The following is a 19483-nucleotide window of genomic DNA, read 5'->3' as shown; positions in this document are numbered from 1 at the left end:
ATTTGGTAATCACTGGTGCCTATTAATTCAATGGAATGCTAAGCAATCTTTAAAATACATTCTACAGCAGCAATCCTTAATTAGTACACACCTACTCACGGGTGGGGGCATTTTGAGAGCTTGAAGGGAAAGTTTTAGGACGTTGTAATCACAGGAATAGCAGTGGAAAGTGATACTCTGGATTAATGGACAGGAATTGGAGATGCTAGATGTTCCGGAATTCTCAGGAAAGTTCTACACATAAAAGGATGCATGCCCTTGCATCCTATGTGATTTTCAAATGTCCTTCTAGACATTCATGGAGGTATATGATCTGAATCTAGAGCTCAACTCCATTATACATGAACATAAATGGTTTTTTTCATGATTTTAATGTAAATTTTCTAGGAAAGCCATTATTATGTAAATAGAGGACAGAAGGTATTTTGTTTGGAATTTTACCAAGGTTAGTTCACCATCTTGGTAAAATCATGTGACTCATGACAGTGTCACCCCTATGACAAATCAACACAACTCTATATCAGTCTGCTTTTGTAGTCATGACATTAGACTTAAAGCTACAAGAGAAAGATAAACACCATATGATTTCACTTTTATGTAGAATATAACAAAGAAACAAAACCAAAAATGAACGAGTTAAACCAAACAAAAACAAACATGTAGATATGGAGAATAGAGTAATGAAGAATAGAGAAATGGGGATGTTGGGGAGGCCAAATGGGTCATATATGACAGAAATGAAATTTTTAGTAGTGAATACACTTTAGTGTATACAGAAGTAGTAATACAATGTTGTACACATGAACTTATATAGTGTTATAAACCATTGTTATCTAAATAAAAAATTTAAAAAAAGAAAGCTCCTTAAAGGTATACAAAACCTGACTTGTTCACTCTGCCTTCCAGTGAAGTCATGCCTCAGCACTTCATATATTATTTCATTATAAATTGCTTCACTTTTAATTATCCTATGTATTATAGCTAAGGCATTTTTAAAATAAACTGTTTGGTCATGGTGGTTTAGTCACTAAATCATGTTCAACTCTTATGACCCCATAGACTGTAGCCCACCAGGTTCCTCTATCCATGAGATTTCCCAGGCAAGAATACTGGAGTAGGTTGCCATTTCCTTCTTTAAAATAAATTGGTCATGAAAATATATTAATAACATAAGATTAAGTGAAAAAGTAGATTCAAAGCATTACCTATGGATTGATCCCAGTTCTATAAACAAAACAAACAAAATTTACAAAACTCACATTCCTTTCCCTGTAAGATGGGATCACAGTAACCCAGCTGAAGAGATCTCTTATCTGCTCCACAGTCCTGTAAAACTTTGATCGAATATTTTGTTTTATTTCAATTAAATTATAGCAGTGAATTATAGAAGTGTATTGTTTGTGTTTCCAGGGATTAGATGGGAATGAAATATGGATTTTAACCTTGGCGTTATTATTTAAGCCCAGTCCTTTAACTTTTATAGGTTTATTTTGCAATCTGAAAAACTTGACGATGCATCATAAATAGCACAAGATTTCCAGCTTTCTGTTTCTTTGATTCTAAAGCAAGTGTTTGTTGATTACAGGTTTAAGTAATATTTCCCCAACAATGCTCTACCTGGGGACATTTATGGATATTAAGTAAATAGAGTTCTATGGTTAGTATATCTTAGAAAACACTGGGCTAAATGAAGTAAAACATGTTTTTGTAGGTACGACTTTTCAATTTTCTTGTTAAGCTTAAGAATGTTGAGTTTTTCAAGAGAAGTACAGTGTGTAGCATTTCCTATATATATTTGACCACAGAATCTCGGTTCATATACCCTGAGACTTCCATGGAAATAATGTTCTACATAGCAAGTGCTGGGCCACACTAATTTAAGATGGTGTATGTTTTAATATATTTTACAAGATTTTCTTTTACTTTCAAAAGACTGACTCCCTATGGTTAATTTTCAGGCATTATAACAAGCAATGGAGAAAACAGTTATGTATAGTGGTTCTCTTAAATCATATCACTTGAAATCAGAACTTGTAAGTTCAGGTTAATAGAAAGACGCTTGCTCCTTGGAAGAAAAGTTATGACCAACCTAGACAGCATATTAAAAAGCAGAGATGTTACTGTGTCAGCAAAGGTCCGTGTAAGTCAAAGCTATGGTTTTTCCAGTAGTCATGTATGGATGTGAGAGTTGGACTATAAAGAAAGCTGAGCGCCAAATAATTGATGCTTTCAAACTGTGGTGTTGGAGAAGAACCTTGAGAGCCCCTTGGATAGCAAGGAGATCCAACTTGTCCATCCTAAAGGAAATCAGTACTGAATAGTCATTGGAAGGACTGATGCTGAAGCTGAAACTCCAATACTTTGGCCACCTAATGCGAAAAACTGACTCATTTGAAAAGACCCTGATGTTGGGAAAGATTGAAGGTGGGAGGAGAAGGAGACAACAGAGGATGAGATGGTTGGATGGCATCACCGACTCAATGGACATGAGTCTGAGCAAGCTCCAGGAGTTAGTGATGGACAGAGAAGCCTGGCATGCCTCAGTCCATGGGGTCGCAAAGAGTTGGACACAACTGAGCGGCTGAACTGAACTGAATAGAAAGAAGGAACCAAGAAGGTTAACAAAGAACACAAATTGTAATGTCTGATGAACACAAGTCATTTTAGAGCTAAAAGGTGACACAGAGCTCTCTTTACATCAAAAGACTGATCTATTTCAAAAATTTGTCCAAAAAAACCCCAAGTTTGATGTATCCATTAAGTCGAAATAGTTAAAGTCTGAAAGTTATTTATAGAAAATCTACACAGTGCAGATATAGAAAGAATGTAATATTATATATGGAGAAAGGAAGAAATTAGGTGATTTGAAATATTAGAAATATTGTGCCTTCTCAGTTATTTTAGGAAGATTTGGCCACCAATACAGACAACCTAAATTAAAAACTAGAGTATAATTCTAGAAAGAACATAAATAACAAGATTATCCCAGCTGCAGAAAAGAGTATAATTCCTTTAACTGATGATTATTTTAAAGGTCAGCTGGTGGAAATTCACTGAATTTGTTTTGCGTAGGTGTATCAGCAGTTGGTCAGAGAAGGCAATGGCACCCCACTCCAGTACTCTTGCCTGGAAAATCCCATGGACGGACTGGCCTGGTGGGCTGCAGTACATGGGGTCCCTAGGAGTCGGACACGACTGAGAGACTTCACTTTCACTTTTCACTTTCATGCATTGGAGAAGGAAATGGCAACCCACTCCAGTGTTCTTGCCTGGAGAATCACAGGGACGGGGAGCCTGGTGGGCTGCCGTCTATGGGGTCGCACAGAGTCGGACACGACTGAAGTGACTTAGCAGCTGCAGCATCAGCAGTTGGTATTAGTTTAAAAACTCCTGAATATTTGACATTTAAAGAATTATTTTAGATTGTATAAATTTCAAATTTCAGAATGCAAATTATTTAATGAGTGGAATATCTGTTGAAAAATTTAAACATTGAGGTTCACTTGCCCAGCTGTATAGTGTGCTTCTGGGTCACAGTTTACTGCACAAGATGGTTTATGAAAATGAATCTTAATAGCATACCATGTAAAATTTAATCATGAAGGTAAGTCTACCATCGAAATAAAAACAAAACAAAACACTCAGGTAATAGATTCTAAAACCAACTTAAGGCTTAATTAACATATAAAACCTTTAAGGGCAAAAGCAATACTGAAGTGTGTATTTTGAAAGTTAGTCATTTAGTCGTGTCCGACTCTTTGTGACCCTGTGGACTCTATCCACCAGGCTCCACTGTCCATGGCATTCTTCAGGCAAGAATACTAGAATGGGTTGTCATGCCCTCTTCCAGGTTATCTTCCCAACCCAGGAATCGAACCAGGCAGTTTGTTTACTACTAGTGCCAACTGGGAAGCACCTAGATGCAGAGAAACTCAGTCATATTAACTAGATGCAAAGGGCCACCAGGTCTAAAACGCAGCTCTGCACTCTTTCTCACATCAGTGGAGTAGACTGTGTTTCTGGCTCCGAAATCTTAGCTGGACATCTGGGCAGAGCCCCCTCAGTGCCTCCCACCATGGGAACGTGGCCTGCCATCCTCTCTCTGTCCCACCTGTTGCTGCCTGTCCACCAGTTTTCTTCTTGCTGATCCTGCTTCTCACGTGCCGCTGGGTAACTCAGCCAACCAGCCCTTTTTCATTTCTGTGGGAAAGAATGCCTGACTTGGGCCTCAGGCCAAAGAGTGTAGCTAGTTCAACAGTCTCTTTTAGCACAATATGGGACATAGATTTAGAGGCTATATGATAAATGTCCTTTGTTGACAGGGAAAAATCTCAGAAATATGTACTTGGTTTCTGGAAGAAATATAAAAATGCTTCAGGGAATTCGCCTGCAGTCCAGTGGTTAAAACTCTGAGCTTTCCTTGTGTAGGGTGTGGGTTCAATCCCTGGTCAGGGAACTATGATCCCACAAAGATAGTGGTGTAGCACGCACACACACACACAAAAGCTTCAGGTAGAATGTTTAGAGAACACGAATGTCAATTCCTTACAATTCTTTAGGAGAATTATGGTACTAATGCATATGTATGGAATCTAGGGAAATGGTACTGATGAACCTATTTGCAGGGCAGGAATAGAGACCCGGAGGTAGGTAATGGACTTGTGGACACAGTAGGGGAAGGAGAGGGAGTGATGAATTGAGAGAGCAGCATTGAGATAGATATATACACACACTATCATATGTAAAATAGATAGTTAGTGGGAAGCTGTTGTATAGCACAGGGAGCTCAGTTCAGTGCTCTGTGAAGACCTAGATGGTGTGGGTGGTAGGAGGGAGGCTCAAGAGAGAGGGAATATATATATATTTATGGCTGATTCATGTTGTTGTAGGACAGAAACCAACACAACACCACAAAGCAATTATTCTCCAGTGAAAAGTAGATTAAGAAATAATAAAATGGAGAACAACAACAACAAAAAATTATGGCACTATGCATGCTTTCAGAATAATGTGGCAGGTAGTGAAATCTTGATAAATCTAAATACACTGTTTTTTCTTCAGGCACTTCAACTTCTCTATTGAATGTGCGGATATTTTAATTTAAAAGTAGACAATACAAATAAAAACAAAAATAAATTCAAAGTTTGGACATCTTTATTTTTTTGGAAATTTGCAATTTCATGGAAATTTGTCCGAAAGATCATCCTTATAGCAACTGACTATAACTTTATCTACAGATTTACATATCAATGTGAAGCCTGGGTAGATGTCATATAATCTTTCTTGGATTTTCAAGCCCTAGCTCATGCTTTCCACACAGAACTCCATGTTACCCTGAAAAATAAGAACAGGAACAACAGAAAAGCATATCCTTTCTCAATGCTTTCAGCAAGAGAACGCGATGACATTTGGTATTTTTGGTAAAGCAGTTATTTGGGTCATCCCAAGCATTAGCATGTAATCATCTTCCATCTGCGAAAAGGGTTGGTCAGGTAAAAATATTAATTTATCTGACAATTGTAAATCCTGTGCTATTAAAGGAAGAAAGGAAGGAAGAAAAAAAGTAAGGTAAGTGAGTAGGTGGTTCTAGGGAACGGCTTAGTGGGTGCTATCAGCAAACAAGTCATCTTAGCTGATAATAAAGCGATTCATTGCAGGAAGAGAGCCAAAAGAGACATACTTTCTTAAACCATTTATTTGCCTTATTATAATAACATAATTACAAGAGTTAATATATAGCATTTTTTGGTTATTTTTATTTCTCAAAATATTTTCACTCAGTTATCTTCATCTTCAAGTTGTTTAGGGTATGTAATATCCTGTTTTTATTCGCCTATTTTTGATAGACAAAGAAACTTTGAAATGAAAATCCTGGCAAACTGCCAAAGCTAACAAAACTATTTAATGACAGAATTGGAAGCAGAACACATCACTTCTGCCTCTATTCCAGTGCAAACAGATATGTGTATTTCCACAAGTTTTCAGGCTATGGTTACCTAGAGATTATTTGCGAAGAGATTTCTTGAATTTAACACATACTCTGAATTTTTCTACTTGTGGTTTCATCTTTCAATTGTGTCAGTGTGTTTTGTTTTCATGATTCTGCACCCCGCCCCCACCCTCTTTGGATAAAATCTTATGGAAGAAAGCACAGTAGCTATTCCTTGAAAGTATCTTTGAAAAATTCACAGTGTTAATACAAGTCAGCACAAACCTGTATACTATATTTACTAATTTAGTCAAGAAATGCTGTTTGCTCTTGTCAAGCTTAACATTTATTATTTTACTTGTTTTCATACCAACCCTGCAAGTACATATTATTCTTATGTTTCAGATGAAGTTGAGCAATTTGCCTGGGATCATAGAGTAAGTGGCAGAGCCAGAATTTGTACCCAGATTGGTGGTACTCTAAAAGCCATAGGATTTCTACTCCACCAAGTTAACATGACAGAGTCTCTTCTCTCAAAGTGGCTGTGGGTGTTCAGATGGGGATAAAGGTACACCTGGCTGGGCGGGGAAGAGGATGGTGTGGGATCCAGAAGGGTTTGTGAATGAAGGAGCATTGGACCTAGTGCCTGGAAGATGTGATTCTTTTGATCGCGCACAAATGCAAGGTTGAGAAGTGTAAGCCAAGAACAGTGTGAACAAAGCTACAGAGTGGGAAAGTCAGAGCATATGTAGAGAACAAGTTTGGATAGAGCCTAAAGTGAATGAAGGAGAAATGTGCAAACTTTGGAAGCGTGTTTGTGGTTATGAAGATCCTTGAACAAAAGGCAGTGGACAGTCTTTACTACCAGTGGCTTACACAGATGGGTATGAATATAAAACACTCAGTCTTCAAATTTCAATGGTATCTGGATTAGGAGAATGACCCTATTAAGAGGAGGTTTTGTTTGTTTGATTTGCAAAGAGTAAGGGAACCCTTCTAATTGACAACTTAGGACTTAAGGATAGATGGTGTTTGGGATACCAAAAACAAACTCTACTGACCTTTAGCTGAAAGAGAGAGAGAAAAAAAGAGAGAGAGAGAGGGACAGAGAGAGAAAGAGAGATTATTGGTTTCTGAAAACAAATCATGAAAGTTTTGGTGAAAGTATCTAGCTTTGATTTAGATAAACGTAATTAGAAGTTTGCTAGAGTAAAAACTTTTAGTTATGAAACTCAATGCAATGCTTTGACTCTATTTCTTTAGATACAGCAACCATCCAATCACCACTGAGGTGATGGATTATATATATGCCACACCTATACCTAAGCTTCCTTTGGGAAGCTGGGAAATAGTATTTCAGGTAAACACGCTGCCACCAGAAATAAATTGAGGATAATTTTGCCCTGCCAGGAAAATGAATGAGATAGTTGGGATCCCAATGGCCATAGTATCTCTGATAGAAAGAAGCATCCATCCCTGTAGATAAATTAGAGAAAGTTCCTCCACTGGGTAGATGCTCCACTTGGTGAATCTCACTTCTTGGCAGGGTGCCTTTGCAGTAAACAAACGGCACAACCATATGAGATGGTCCTGGACTATGAGGAAGGAAAGAAAGATATGTTCTAAAGATGGCAAAGCCAAAGAGAGAAGGAAACTTGTTCCTACTGACCATGGATGGGCCATATCAACCCTGAATCAACTATTTTCAGACTTATTTTATGTGAGAGAAAAATAAAATGTATTTTGTTTGTGACCGCTATTTCTGATTTCTTTTCCTAGCAGCAAACTGCTAGTAAATTGACATATGGTATGATTTGAGAAGTACTATTCTTAATTAATGAATTAAACAAATGTTCCTTGAGCATTATATGTCAGACACTCTGTGATGCTGTGATGTACTAGGGATAAAGACAGAGCTTACAGTCTAGGAAGTGAATGATGGATATGTACTTACATAGATAATTGCAGTATACGGTGATAGGGTGGTTCAGTTTGCATATTGCATAAAAACATCTGGCTAAGAGGTGAGTGGGGAGCTGTGCTCTGACAGATTGCGTTCACCCAGAGGGAGAAGTTTTCTAGTTAATCTCCACAAATGGGACACTTTTTAAAAAAAGACTATAATTCAACTAATAATAATGCCTTATTGTAATTTCATTCAGTGACTTCCAAATTTATTGTAGCAGCAGTTAGCCTTCTTTGAAAGAATTTTCATTCAGGAACAAGATGTTCAGATGTTTTGGTTGTAGAGGTCTAACAAATTAGTTTGGATGTAGAAGAAAATTACTAGTTAATTTAATCATACTAACTGTAGTAGAAAGCTGAAACTCCAATACTTAGGCCACCTCATGCGAAGAGTTGACTCACTGGAGAAGACTCTGATGCTGGGAGGGATTGGTGGCAGGAGGAGAAGGGGACGACAGAGGATGAGATGGTTGGATGGTATCGCTGACTCAATGGACATGAATTTGGGTGAACTCCGGGAGTTGGTGATGGACAGGGAGGGCTGGAGTGCTGCAATTCATGGGGTCGCAGAGAGTCAGACATAACTGAGCGACTGAACTGAACTGAACTGAATTGTAGTAGAGGTGAGCACAGTGCACTAAGAAAATACACAGTAGGGCTTCCAGAGGCAGCTTTGCAAAGGAAGTGATGCTTGAGTTAAATCGTGAAGGATGATTTCAAGAGGAGGACAAATTAGGAAAGAGCACACCATGCTGAGGGAATATCGTCAGCAAAAGTACCTAAGAGAGCATGTCTTGTTTCAGAAACAGCAATAGTTCACTAAAGGCCAGGAGTGACAGAGATGGTGATAGTAAGTAAGAGATCATTAAGGAGTAGTCATGCTTGTGAAATTAGGTTTTAGTTTACAAATTATGGAGAAGTCACTGAAAGATTTTAAAGAGCAGAGTAATTTGAATAAAATATATTCTAGAAGATGTTGTGCTTGTGCTCATGTTCAGTTGCTTAGTTGTGTCTGAGTCTTTGTGACCCGCCATGGACTGTAGCCGGCCAGGTTACTCTGTCCATGGGATTCTCCAGGCAAGAATACTGGAGTGGGTAGCCATTCCCTTCTCCAGGGCATCTTTCCGAGCCAGGGATTGAACCTACATCTCCTGCATTGGCAGGTGGATGCTTTACACTGCACCACCTGCAAAGCCTGATTAACCAGGGGTACATTAATGGACAAAACGCAAAAAACTCAGGCATCAGGTGACACCACATTATGGTGCATTGAGATGGAGGGACTAGAGTAATACAAATATTAAAAATGTTAATTGGTAGATGCTGATTATGGGAAGAAAAGTTAAAGGTGATTCCTAGGATGAATTGGGTGACCATTCATATGTGGGAAAGGTCAGGAATAGATTTTGGAGGAAAGAGAACAAGCTCTGTTTTAAACATACTGATTTTGAAATATGCAGACTGTCCGAATGGAAATACCCAGGAGGAAATTGACAATATAGACGTGAATGTCTGGTGAGAACTCTAAATTAGAGACATAGATTTGGGAGTTATAAGCATCAAGATGGTAGTTAAAACTTGGAGACACGGCTATCTAAGACTCGAAGAGTGTGTTTGAGTCCAATTTTAAAAATATATGGAAGTCTCCAAGAGGAAAAAGGGGTCTATTGTGGTCACATGCCACCAAATATCTTCTCACTAAGCAGTGTCTTAAATTGCCATTGTTGTGATTTGTATTTTTAAGTTACAGTTGTATCTCTATGTAACCACCTCTTAAAAATACCACTGGGGAGAATTAAACAAATGACAGGGTAGAAGAATGAAGAGAGTAGCTGAACTAGGTATCTAGAAATCAGTTTCTAAAACTGACTTGCCATTGATTGCCTGGTTGATATTCAACAAGTCGCTTTGCTTTAGGTTCCTCATGTGGAAAATGAGGAAGTAAGACCAGGTGACCTTCAACTTTTGGTAAACTATGATTCAACCAATAAGACTGTCCTGTTGTAGTTTAGATCAGTAATTTTCAAATTTATTTAGCAAAATTTAACCTTCTTTGAAAGACCTTTCATGCATAAACACAACATACTGGTCAGGATGTTTGGTTGCAGAGGTCTAAGTCAAGTTAGTTCAGACATACAAGAGAATTTACTAGTTAATATAACTGCACTATGAGTAGTTGGATCCCCAGGCTGACTGGAGCCTGACACTGGCATACCACCAGGACTTATTCTCCACACTTCTTGTCTCTGTGTGATAGATTCATCCTACACAAAGCAGAGGGTAGCCATTGGCCACTCTCAAAATTTTCTTCTTTCCTGCCTTCTCATCTCAGATTACTATGATGGTGGACTAGCTCTTCTTCCTTTAGTTCTGTCTGAAAACATTCTGAGGAAGAACTCTGCTTGCTTTGACTTGAGTCATATGCCCAGAAGGGCATGGCATCCCACTCCACTATTCTTGTCTGGAGAATGCCATGGGCAGAAGAGCTCAGAGGGCTACAGTCCATAGGGTTGCAAAGAGGCGGACAGGACTGAAGTGACTTAACATGTATGCACGTAGTCAGGAAGTTGGGGGACTCTACTAAGATGCAACTGTCACTAGAATTATCTGTTTGTAGTACGAGGAATAGTTTTTCCAAAGGGAAGGAGCACTGTTCACAGAAAAAGGAAAATTCAGAAGTAGTCAAATAGATGGTCTATATTTAAAACAGAGGCTTTCTAGTTGTGATCCCACCTATCTGTTCCCCTCTGCATGCCCTAAGTGGTTTCTGAAGCATATTTCTGAACACTCCATGAAGATCGTTGAAGTACAACATCAAAATAATTGATTTTACTGATTGAATAGCACACCAGGTACCTCCAGATACTTAAAAAATTGAAGCACTGGATATTTATAGGTGGTGGTCATGGAACTTACATTCCAGAATATTTCTAGAATGTAGGGAAATACTAGAAGAATGGGTGCTGATGATGATGGGGTTGGAGTGGAGATTCTGAATATTCGGGGTTCAAGGGACTTGAGACTCCATCCTGGGAGTATAGAGAGAAGAGGCGGGAGGACGTTAAAATGAATGTGGTCTACTTCATTATTTTATCTAGTACTAGTCTATGGGGTCACACAGAGTCGGACACAACTGAAGCGACTTAGCAGCAGCAGTAGCAGCATATCATATGAGGCTTCCCTGATGGCTTAGCGGGTAAAGAATCTGCCTGCAATGCAGGAGATACAGGAGGTGTGGGTTCGATCCCTGGGTCAGGAAGATTCCCCGGAGGAGGAAATGGCAACCCACTCCAGTATTCTTGCCTGAAAATCCCATGGAAGAGGATCCTGGTGAGCTACAGTCCAAAGGGTTGCAAAGAGTTGGACACAACTGAGTGACTGAGCACACAGCGTATCATACAGCAAGCACATTATTAAAAATGGTGGAAAATGTTTATCTTTGACCAAGAGAGTGGAATGGTCCTTCGCATCATCCATAATCATACTAGAGAAAGGAACAAATAGGAGGTTGATGAAAAGAGAGAGTTGATGGACTGGAAGAGGTGTGCAGGCAATGAATGAAGCCATTTTTTTCTTAGATGAACATACCCATGGTATATGGCATCTCAAAAAATATTAGACATGGGGATAAAGGGGGAGAGAGGAAGACGAATAAGATGAGTAAAGATGGGAAGATGGATAGGAATATAGTTCAATAAAAGATAGAATATGTTACTGGAATATAGTTTGGAGGCCCTGTCAGGAGGTCTGGGAATTAAAAATTTAAGATCACTTTGATTAATACCTATTTAAATGTTGTACTAATGAATATCAGGTAAATTACATTTAATTATTTTATTAATTATAGTTTACTAAATAATTTAAATGTAATACTTGAAAAGTTTTACAGCTATTAGTATAGAAATGTATACTAATATCAATAAAATAATATTTGATTCTTTATAAAGTAGTAATAACATTCTTAAGTTAAAATTTAAGTCTTTGCCTTTTGAGCAAGCTGCTCAACAGAATTTCAGAAAACAAAGGTATACAGTTATAAGGGATTTTATAGATCTGGCTACCCATGCTACCAACAGAAAAAACATGGAGAGATCAGATTTACTCAGATAAAATATTAATTGCTAATTTGGAAAAGATGCAGGTGGTCACTAGAACATTGTGGGTTTTTTTTGCTTTTTTTTGAGAAGTAATGAACCAATTCTGTTATAATGCAAATAAACATAAGTGTTTTCACAACAAGTTGTACCCTACACAGGTCTACTATTAAACCATTTTGGTCAAAAAGGCCTTACTTAACCCAGAAGTTTTTACTTGGATAAGTCACTTCTTTAAAGAAATATTTTCTTATTGTGTTGTTATTAAAAAAATTTTTTTTCAATATATACCTCCTTCTCTTTCAGTTCCCTAAAAACTCAGTTTTCAAAATTGCTCTCTACTTTTTTCTACACTTTCTCTTTCATAGACTTGTGTTCTCTTTCTTTTTTTAAATCTTCATTGAAAAATTGCAACATCTGTCAAACATGGAAAATTCTCATGAAATAAGCTATCAAAATCAGGTTACTATTCTTTTGTGAACTTTGAACTACTATAAAACTGCTTTTAAAAATGGCTTAGGTACTACTCTTTTGTTATTGGAATGTCTTTTGGAGACTTATGAGGGAATTTTAAAAATATCAGTGAAAATTAAGATTTCTCAGCTTTTGTACAGGGCCAGCTATTTGAAAATTATTATTCCTTTAATTTCAATCTTCTTGCAAATGAGAAAAACAACCTATTTTTTGGACAATATGGTTATACTCATTAATATATGAAAACATGGCTTTCCTGTTTTTAAGGCGAGCCAATCTATTTTCCATGGTGTAAAGAGAACAGCCCTGACACTAGAGATTATTTAAGCTTAACTTGCATTCAATTGCCCTTTTTTAATAATAAAATTCACTATTCTTAACTCTATCACAATTCTAATTACTCAGTGGAAGGTGATGCATTTAGTATTTAAATTTAAAGGCCAACAATGAACATGGCCTATGTAAATCTGAACTTTAGGACCAGCAAACCCAAACATTTATCAGTGCTTCTTTCCCATCCACAGAGGTTCTCTCCTCCTTCCTCACTCCAGTCACTGACAGTTCGCCCTGTGAGACTGGCAGGTATCACATGGCTCCAGTGGAACTGCTAGTGCCATCAGCTTTATCCTCCTGGGCCTCATTGTGACTATTAATTTTTTGTTACCTTTCACACTTTCGTTTCTGGTGTGTTCTGTTTCCTGTTTATGGGTTGGCTTCCCCTACAAAGGCTGTAAGCTACTTAAGGACAGGGACCATATATGTTTATTTTTGTTTGTATCTGAAGAGAAATACAATATCTGGACTATAACACACCCTCCAGAGATGTTTACTGTATATGAATGACTACCTAGGAATCTATTGAATATATATTTACAGGTATTTGAAAAAGTTTAAATCTGTGAGAATATCCCATCATCTGATTTATGTTTTTCAGGTGTTTATTTTCCTCTTTTCTTCACCATTTGGTAGTATTTCTCCTTGGGGCAAATGTTTCTATGCCAAGGATAAATGCTGTGGCAAGATGCCACCGAGGCGGGTTACTATTCTGGGCTCCTGAAGTGACTTGTTTGGCTTAGTCCATTACAAAGCCTTAGAATCAAGATCGTTAGGAGTGAGTGGAACTTCTTTTACGATTTCAGACCCATTACAGAAGCTGGTTTGGGGGTGATGTTGCTAGGCAGGCAAATGGAAACAACACAGATGGAAAACAAAGTAGCCTGCGGTCTTCTACGTCTTGAGGGGCTTCTCTAATTACTCACACTTCCTGGTGACAAAGCTGAAAATAATGCAATTCTTCTTTTGGTGGACTCTTTCAATAACTGCTCCGTTGTGGCTAAATGATGATTTGCATTTTTACAGCAACTTTTACCCCAAGAGATGAAGACATTTTACATTCAATATAGGGCCTAAGATTAATTGCAACCAACACCACGTGTTTAGTGTGCTAAACACCGCCCCTGTGGGTGGGTGGGTGCGGGAATCCTGAACACTGCTAATATACCCTTGACACTGGTTAAGTACGCAAGCCCGGAGCATGCATTGGGAAAGAGATTATGCAAAACTCTGTAAGAGCAGTATTTTGCCACTAGAGCTGGTGTGTTTTTTGACTGCTCGTGGTAAAAGCTGAAGCTGACCCACAAAAACAAAATTAAATCCCATAAACTTAAAATGTCAAGGCCATATACGCCAAGTACACATTCATATTTCTAGTTTACACTTTGCCGTTTTCACTATGTTGCTGGCACGGCCAAGCAAATGTATTTCTACCGTGAGAGGGGAGCCTCAGAAAATAAATAAGACAGGGTTAACGTAGAGCGTCTCAGGTTCTTTTATTCACCTCTCACAATGCAACTTACAGATGTTACACGTTAAAAAAAAAAGTTAAACCACAGAAGATGCCAGGAAACATTTTCTTCGGTCACTTCCTTCATCTCACCTGGCATCCCAATCGCCACCTTGAGCAGCGCTGGCTGGGCTTCGCGGTCAGGCCGCCTCAGGCGAGCGCGCAGTAAACAGCGCCGAGTCCCAGCGCGAACACTGGGTGAGGCGGGATCGCTAGTGTCTTCCCGCCACCCCCCGTGGCTTTGCGGCTGTGTCTTTCTGATAACCGACCAGCCTCCCCGGCTCGGCTCTTCACTCACGCCAAGAGAAACGAGTAAGAAAACAGCAAGGGTAAAGGAGAAAATGGGCAAGAGAACTAGCAGCCCCGCGCGCACGCGCACTACGGCCAAACGCGGCGCCCTGGGGGCGGGGCCAAGGCGCAGCGCTGAAGCTCCGCCTCCTCCCCCCTCACCCCCCCCCCCTCCGCGCGGGGGAGTGACTGACTCTCGCCAGCCCCTCCACGTCAATCAACCCTCCTCCTTCTCGCACTCTCCGCACCTTGTTATTAATCTCAATACCGATATCCCGCGGACGCCTCTCCCCCGACTCTCGGGGGTGTGAACGTGTGTGAGCGAGAGCGGAGGCACCGAAAGCTGGCGTCTCGGTGCAGCACTCTCGGCCCCGGCAGCAGCAGGCGCAGCAGCAACCCCCGCAGCGGCGACAGCCCCAGCGCCAGGAGGCCAAGGCCAAGGCCAGGCTCTGCGCGGCTCTCGGAGTAATAGCCGCGGCTCCAGCGGCTGCGAGGGCGCAGCTTCCTCGGGCAAGGGCCTTCGCGTCGGCGGCCGCGGCCGCGGGGCCTCTCCTGCGCGTCCGGGGTCACCGTCCCCGAAGCCCGGCGGCGCGGCCCTTGGTCCCCTCCCCGCCCCCCATCCGTCTCCTTCTCGCTCCCCTCAGCCGCCCTCCTCGCCGCCGCCTTTGCGGTTCCTCAGGCGGCCCGGCCCGGCCCGCCCGCCCCGCGTCCCCTCCGGCCGGTGCCTCTTCCCCCGGCGGGCTGCCTGCATGTCTTTGCTGCCCTCAGCCCCACCGCCACCGCCGCCGCCGCCTCCCCCGCCGCCGCAGCACCAGCAGCAGCCGCCCCGCCGCCGCCGCCGCCGTCGCCGCCCGGACCCCGGCGCGCTGAATGCAGGTGAGGAGGGGGTCGCAGGCCCTCGGGGGACCCCAGGCCCGGGCGCTCTGCGCGCCCGTCCCGCGCGAGCTGGGATCTGGGCCCGGCCGGCCGTCGCCGCCGCCGCGGCTTCCCTTCGGGGCGGGCTGGCGGGAGCGAGGCCCGCCCGTGGGTGTTTGTGTTTGCGTCTGCGGCCGCGGCTCCGGAGGGGAAGCATCTGTGGGGGCCGGGTGCGCGCGCGCGCGCGCGTGTTTGTGTGTGTGTTTCCCCTGCCGCGGGGAAATGGCTGCTGTTGCTCCTTCTGGGCCGGAGGAAGAGAATGAGGTAGAGTGTTTTCGTGCCTTCGAGTAGTATCCAGAGCGTTGGGCAGAGGAGCGCGACTCCCGGGGAAATGAGGTGGGAGAGGGCCGAATGTGCGAGGGGGTGTCGTGCGAGTTGGGACTCCGGCGGGCGGCGAGGCGGCCAGAGGACTCAGCGAGTGGGTGTGTGTCGGGTGCGGGGCTGACCCGCGTCTCTTTCCGAGGCGGCGAAGGTTCCGGTGTGTGTGTGTGTTGGGGGGTGGTCCGTGCCCAGGGCCCGGGACTCTGGGGGCCGATTCAGAGTGTCCGGGACCCCCGAGTGGCGCGTCCCTCCCCCCTTTGTGGCCGAGGCTCCGGAGAGCCTCGCAGGTGAGAGCTGCCCCGCGGGGACCGGGGAGGGTGAGTGTGTGCGCGGCACACGCACAGCAGCCGGGCCCGGGAGCCGCGGGTCGGGGCCGCGCCGCCGTTGCCGGGGCCGCGGCAGGAAGCGCGCCGGCCTGCAGCGAGGCCTAACCTCCTCGGCTCCCGCCCGCCCGCCGGCCGGCCTCCCTGCCTCCCGCCGGCATCCCCGGACGCCTCGCGGGGCGCGGGGCCCTGCCTCAGGCCTGGGCAGGTGAGGGTCGGAGGCGGGACGCGCGGATCGCCGCCGCCTCAGCCGCCCCCGCGTCTCCTGAGGAGCGGCGGAGGCAGCTTTTGGCGTTCCAACTGCGAGCTCTGCCCCTCGCCGGCGGTGGGACCCGAGGGAAAGTGAATCTAAGCAGTAAATCTCGCGAAGACGCGGTGTCGAGGTCTCTTCTTTTAATCCTTTCCTTAAGGCTGTGTGTGGAGGGACGAAGTACATATTTCCTTTTTTTCTTTTTTTCGTTGCAAATACTTTCCCGTTGATAATACGCTTTTTTTTTTTTTTTAAGATTAAATTTTTCTCAGAGGGGCGGGGGAAGAAATGGAAGCTGGCTTCCCTGTCCTGTGGTGGTGGAAGGATTGGATGGAGTCTGTGGGTTTGAAATTGTTTTATCCTGCCTCCTAGGGGGAAAGGCGTGTACGCGCCGAGCTGAGGAGGTCGGTGAGGAAGAGGAAGTTACTGGAGCTGTCATCCTCCTCAGCACGGCCAACTCTCGAGCTTAGGCTGTTCAGAGATGCATTGTGTTGAGGGAGTTGGGTACACAGGGGAAGCTCAGGACTGTATTTCAGGGGATACTGCCTTACTGGCTCTAGTTCCCTTAATTATCAATCAAGATAGTCACTTATTGAATACAAACAAGTTTTCCCTCACAGTCTCCAAAACCTAGAGCAAGCCTCCTCTTTTGTCTGCTCTAAGCGTGTGCTCTTAGAAAGCTATTTTGAGAGTAGTTTAAGCAGAACGCAGCTGTAAAGGTAGATCTGCTGCCAGTAGGCGTACGCTGCATCTCAGAACCAAGTATCAGTGGTGGTTGGATGCTTATTTGCTATTTACTTTATCTTTCCCACTCTCTAATTACGTCTAGTTAGCTCATCTAGCTAGCTCATCTAGCTGAAAGTTCAATGGATGAAATCTTTATACAGATTCGATCCTTGTCGGCCACGCTCCGTGTCATGTCCAGAGGTTGCTCCTTTCTGAACCTAGTCTCACAAAGAAATGTTTCCTGCTGTTCGTGGGGGGAAGTGTCAAGGGGAAGAGGACGAAGGGTGGCGAGCTGTTTTCTGTGACCACTACTGGAAAAACAACACACGTAGTTTAGTGGGCAGAGGACTTGTTTTAAGGACCTCAGAACTCTGTCTGTGCCATTTCTCTTAGTTCTTTCACTTTAGGCAAGGTACCTAATGTCTCTTAAGCCTGTTTTCTTCATCAGTAACAACGAGATAAGACATTTATAGTAAGGTCCTGAGGATAAATTGAAAAAAAAAAAACAAAAACTTTGGGACATAGTAGGTACTTAGTTAAATATTAGTTTTTTGTTTTTGTTTTTTTTTTTTCTCCTACAGCCCAGATTGTGGGAACTGAGATGCGTGTAAGTACAAATACTCATTGGGTTACTGAGAGCAATATTATGTCACTGTATGTTAAAAATCAAGACAATAGAATATTTCAGATATTTCAGAATATTTCAGATATACCTTTGATATACTTAATGTATTGAATATATCAAAGCAAAGTTAAATGTTGTATTTTAGAAGTCTTTTTCTTAGAACGAAGACTGTCAGTAAAATAGCCTAGTGTCCTAATTTATAGAGACTATCTGGTCATACCTAATTTGTTTTCATATTTTTGAATAGGGCATCTTTCAGTTTCGTTTACTCTTTTTTTTGAGTTCTTGCTATGTAGTCCTGTAACAAAATCTTAAGCTATATACAGCACATATATATTAAGACACAATCAAGTGTGAAAAAGGATCAAGGGCCTAGAGTTTATTTATGAATATAAGTGCCACACAATTCCTATGCAATTGTTTCAGTTCAAAACCAAAAGCTTTTGGAATATTTTCCTGAATGGAAGCAAAAATTTTCTATCAGTAATTTCAAAAATCTTCTATCAAAAATCAGCTTTCAGTAATTTTCCATTTTTAAAAATTCTGTGAGGAGTGGTAAATGTGTTGTTCATTTAATTTTAATTGTACTGTGGTGGGAAAAAATAGCGATATGGAAAGGTAAAGGCAACAGAGAGGTTAAATAGTTTTCTTCTTATTTGTGGAAGGCAGGGTGAAGATGATGTGGGAGGAGTTTCATTAGTTTAAATTTGTAATACCTCTGTTTACTAACACCAGGTTTCCTTAGGCCTTGTATCATTGTTATTTATATCAGCAATGTTAAGCTTGAAAAAACCCAAGTAAAGCATTAAAATTTTAACACATTTGTGAAGTATGTTTGTGAAGGATAGGGGAGAGAACTTTATTAGAATGGAAAATGTCATGGTTTTGTTAAAGTGTATATGTTATGGGTGTGTGTGCATTTACAGTGGACAGAATTATCTGTCATATGGTTATATTTAAAGGAAAAATTATTTAAAATTAGGAATAATTTTTAATCTTTAAAAACAATAAAATGGAAATGAATTTTGCCCTTAACTCAGGCAAAATTTGATAGTTTTTATTAGACATTTTGAATTATTATTAGACATGAATATTACTATAAGAAAATAATTTGTAATTTTTTAATTGGGAGAATTGAGGAAGACATTTTTCTATTATAATCGTGAAAATAAATGTTAATGAAATAATATATTAAGTGAACAGTGAACTTTATTATTTACAGTGGGACTCTTGCTATCATTTAAAGTAGTTTGCAAGAAAATTAAGGTGGAAAACTGTTTAGGTTTTAAAATTTAATGTTACTTAAATGGGCTTTTACATAATCTTTCCAAAATAGCCCTTATAAATGTTTTTAATTAGGGAGAATTGAAATATTTAAGATTCATGCATATTTTACTTTGGGTAATGCTAATTAGGGTAATAAATACATTCCAAAATTTCAGTGGCTTAACACATGTAAGTTTGTATTTTGCTCACATTAACAGACTAGTGCAGGTGCTCCTTGTTAGCAGGCTTGTGGCTTTTCTCCATGTGGTAATTGAGGGACATAGATGCCTTACATCTTATGTCTCCACTGTTCCCTGGAGCCTTGGAGCCCTGCCTGTAACCTACAGGACATTTAAGAACCCCCAAAGACAAACATCTGCCCACATTTCATTGGTAATAATTTGTCACAGAGCCTTATTTGAATGAAAGGGGAATGGGATTGTTGTCCCTGGGTGGTGAACAGC

The 19483-nt window shown here is 41.5% G+C and overlaps 1 protein-coding gene across 2 annotated transcripts in view; it reads left to right on the top strand.

Annotated features, from left to right (window-relative positions):
• The first annotated feature begins 15384 nt into the window (after window positions 1–15384).
• The window catches only part of CNOT6L (CCR4-NOT transcription complex subunit 6 like), a 115826-nt gene continuing 111727 nt past the window's right edge, over window positions 15385–19483 (top strand). The window contains exon 1 of one of the 2 annotated variants that reach the window (XM_024993211.2): window positions 15385–15469. Coding sequence is in view for 1 of the 2 variants with exons in the window: in NM_001191523.2 (NP_001178452.1) it covers window positions 15840–15844 (5 nt within the window). In the remaining variant the exon portion in view is untranslated. Of the gene's footprint in view, window positions 15470–15704; window positions 15845–19483 lie in introns of those variants that run through there. The other variant, NM_001191523.2, reaches the window with a different exon arrangement.

This window comes from Bos taurus, chromosome 6 (assembly GCF_002263795.3).
Source record: "Bos taurus isolate L1 Dominette 01449 registration number 42190680 breed Hereford chromosome 6, ARS-UCD2.0, whole genome shotgun sequence".
NCBI lineage: Eukaryota > Metazoa > Chordata > Mammalia > Artiodactyla > Bovidae > Bos > Bos taurus.
The sequence above is the reverse complement of the archived record's forward strand: the minus strand, read 5'-3'. Positions and strand labels throughout refer to the sequence as shown.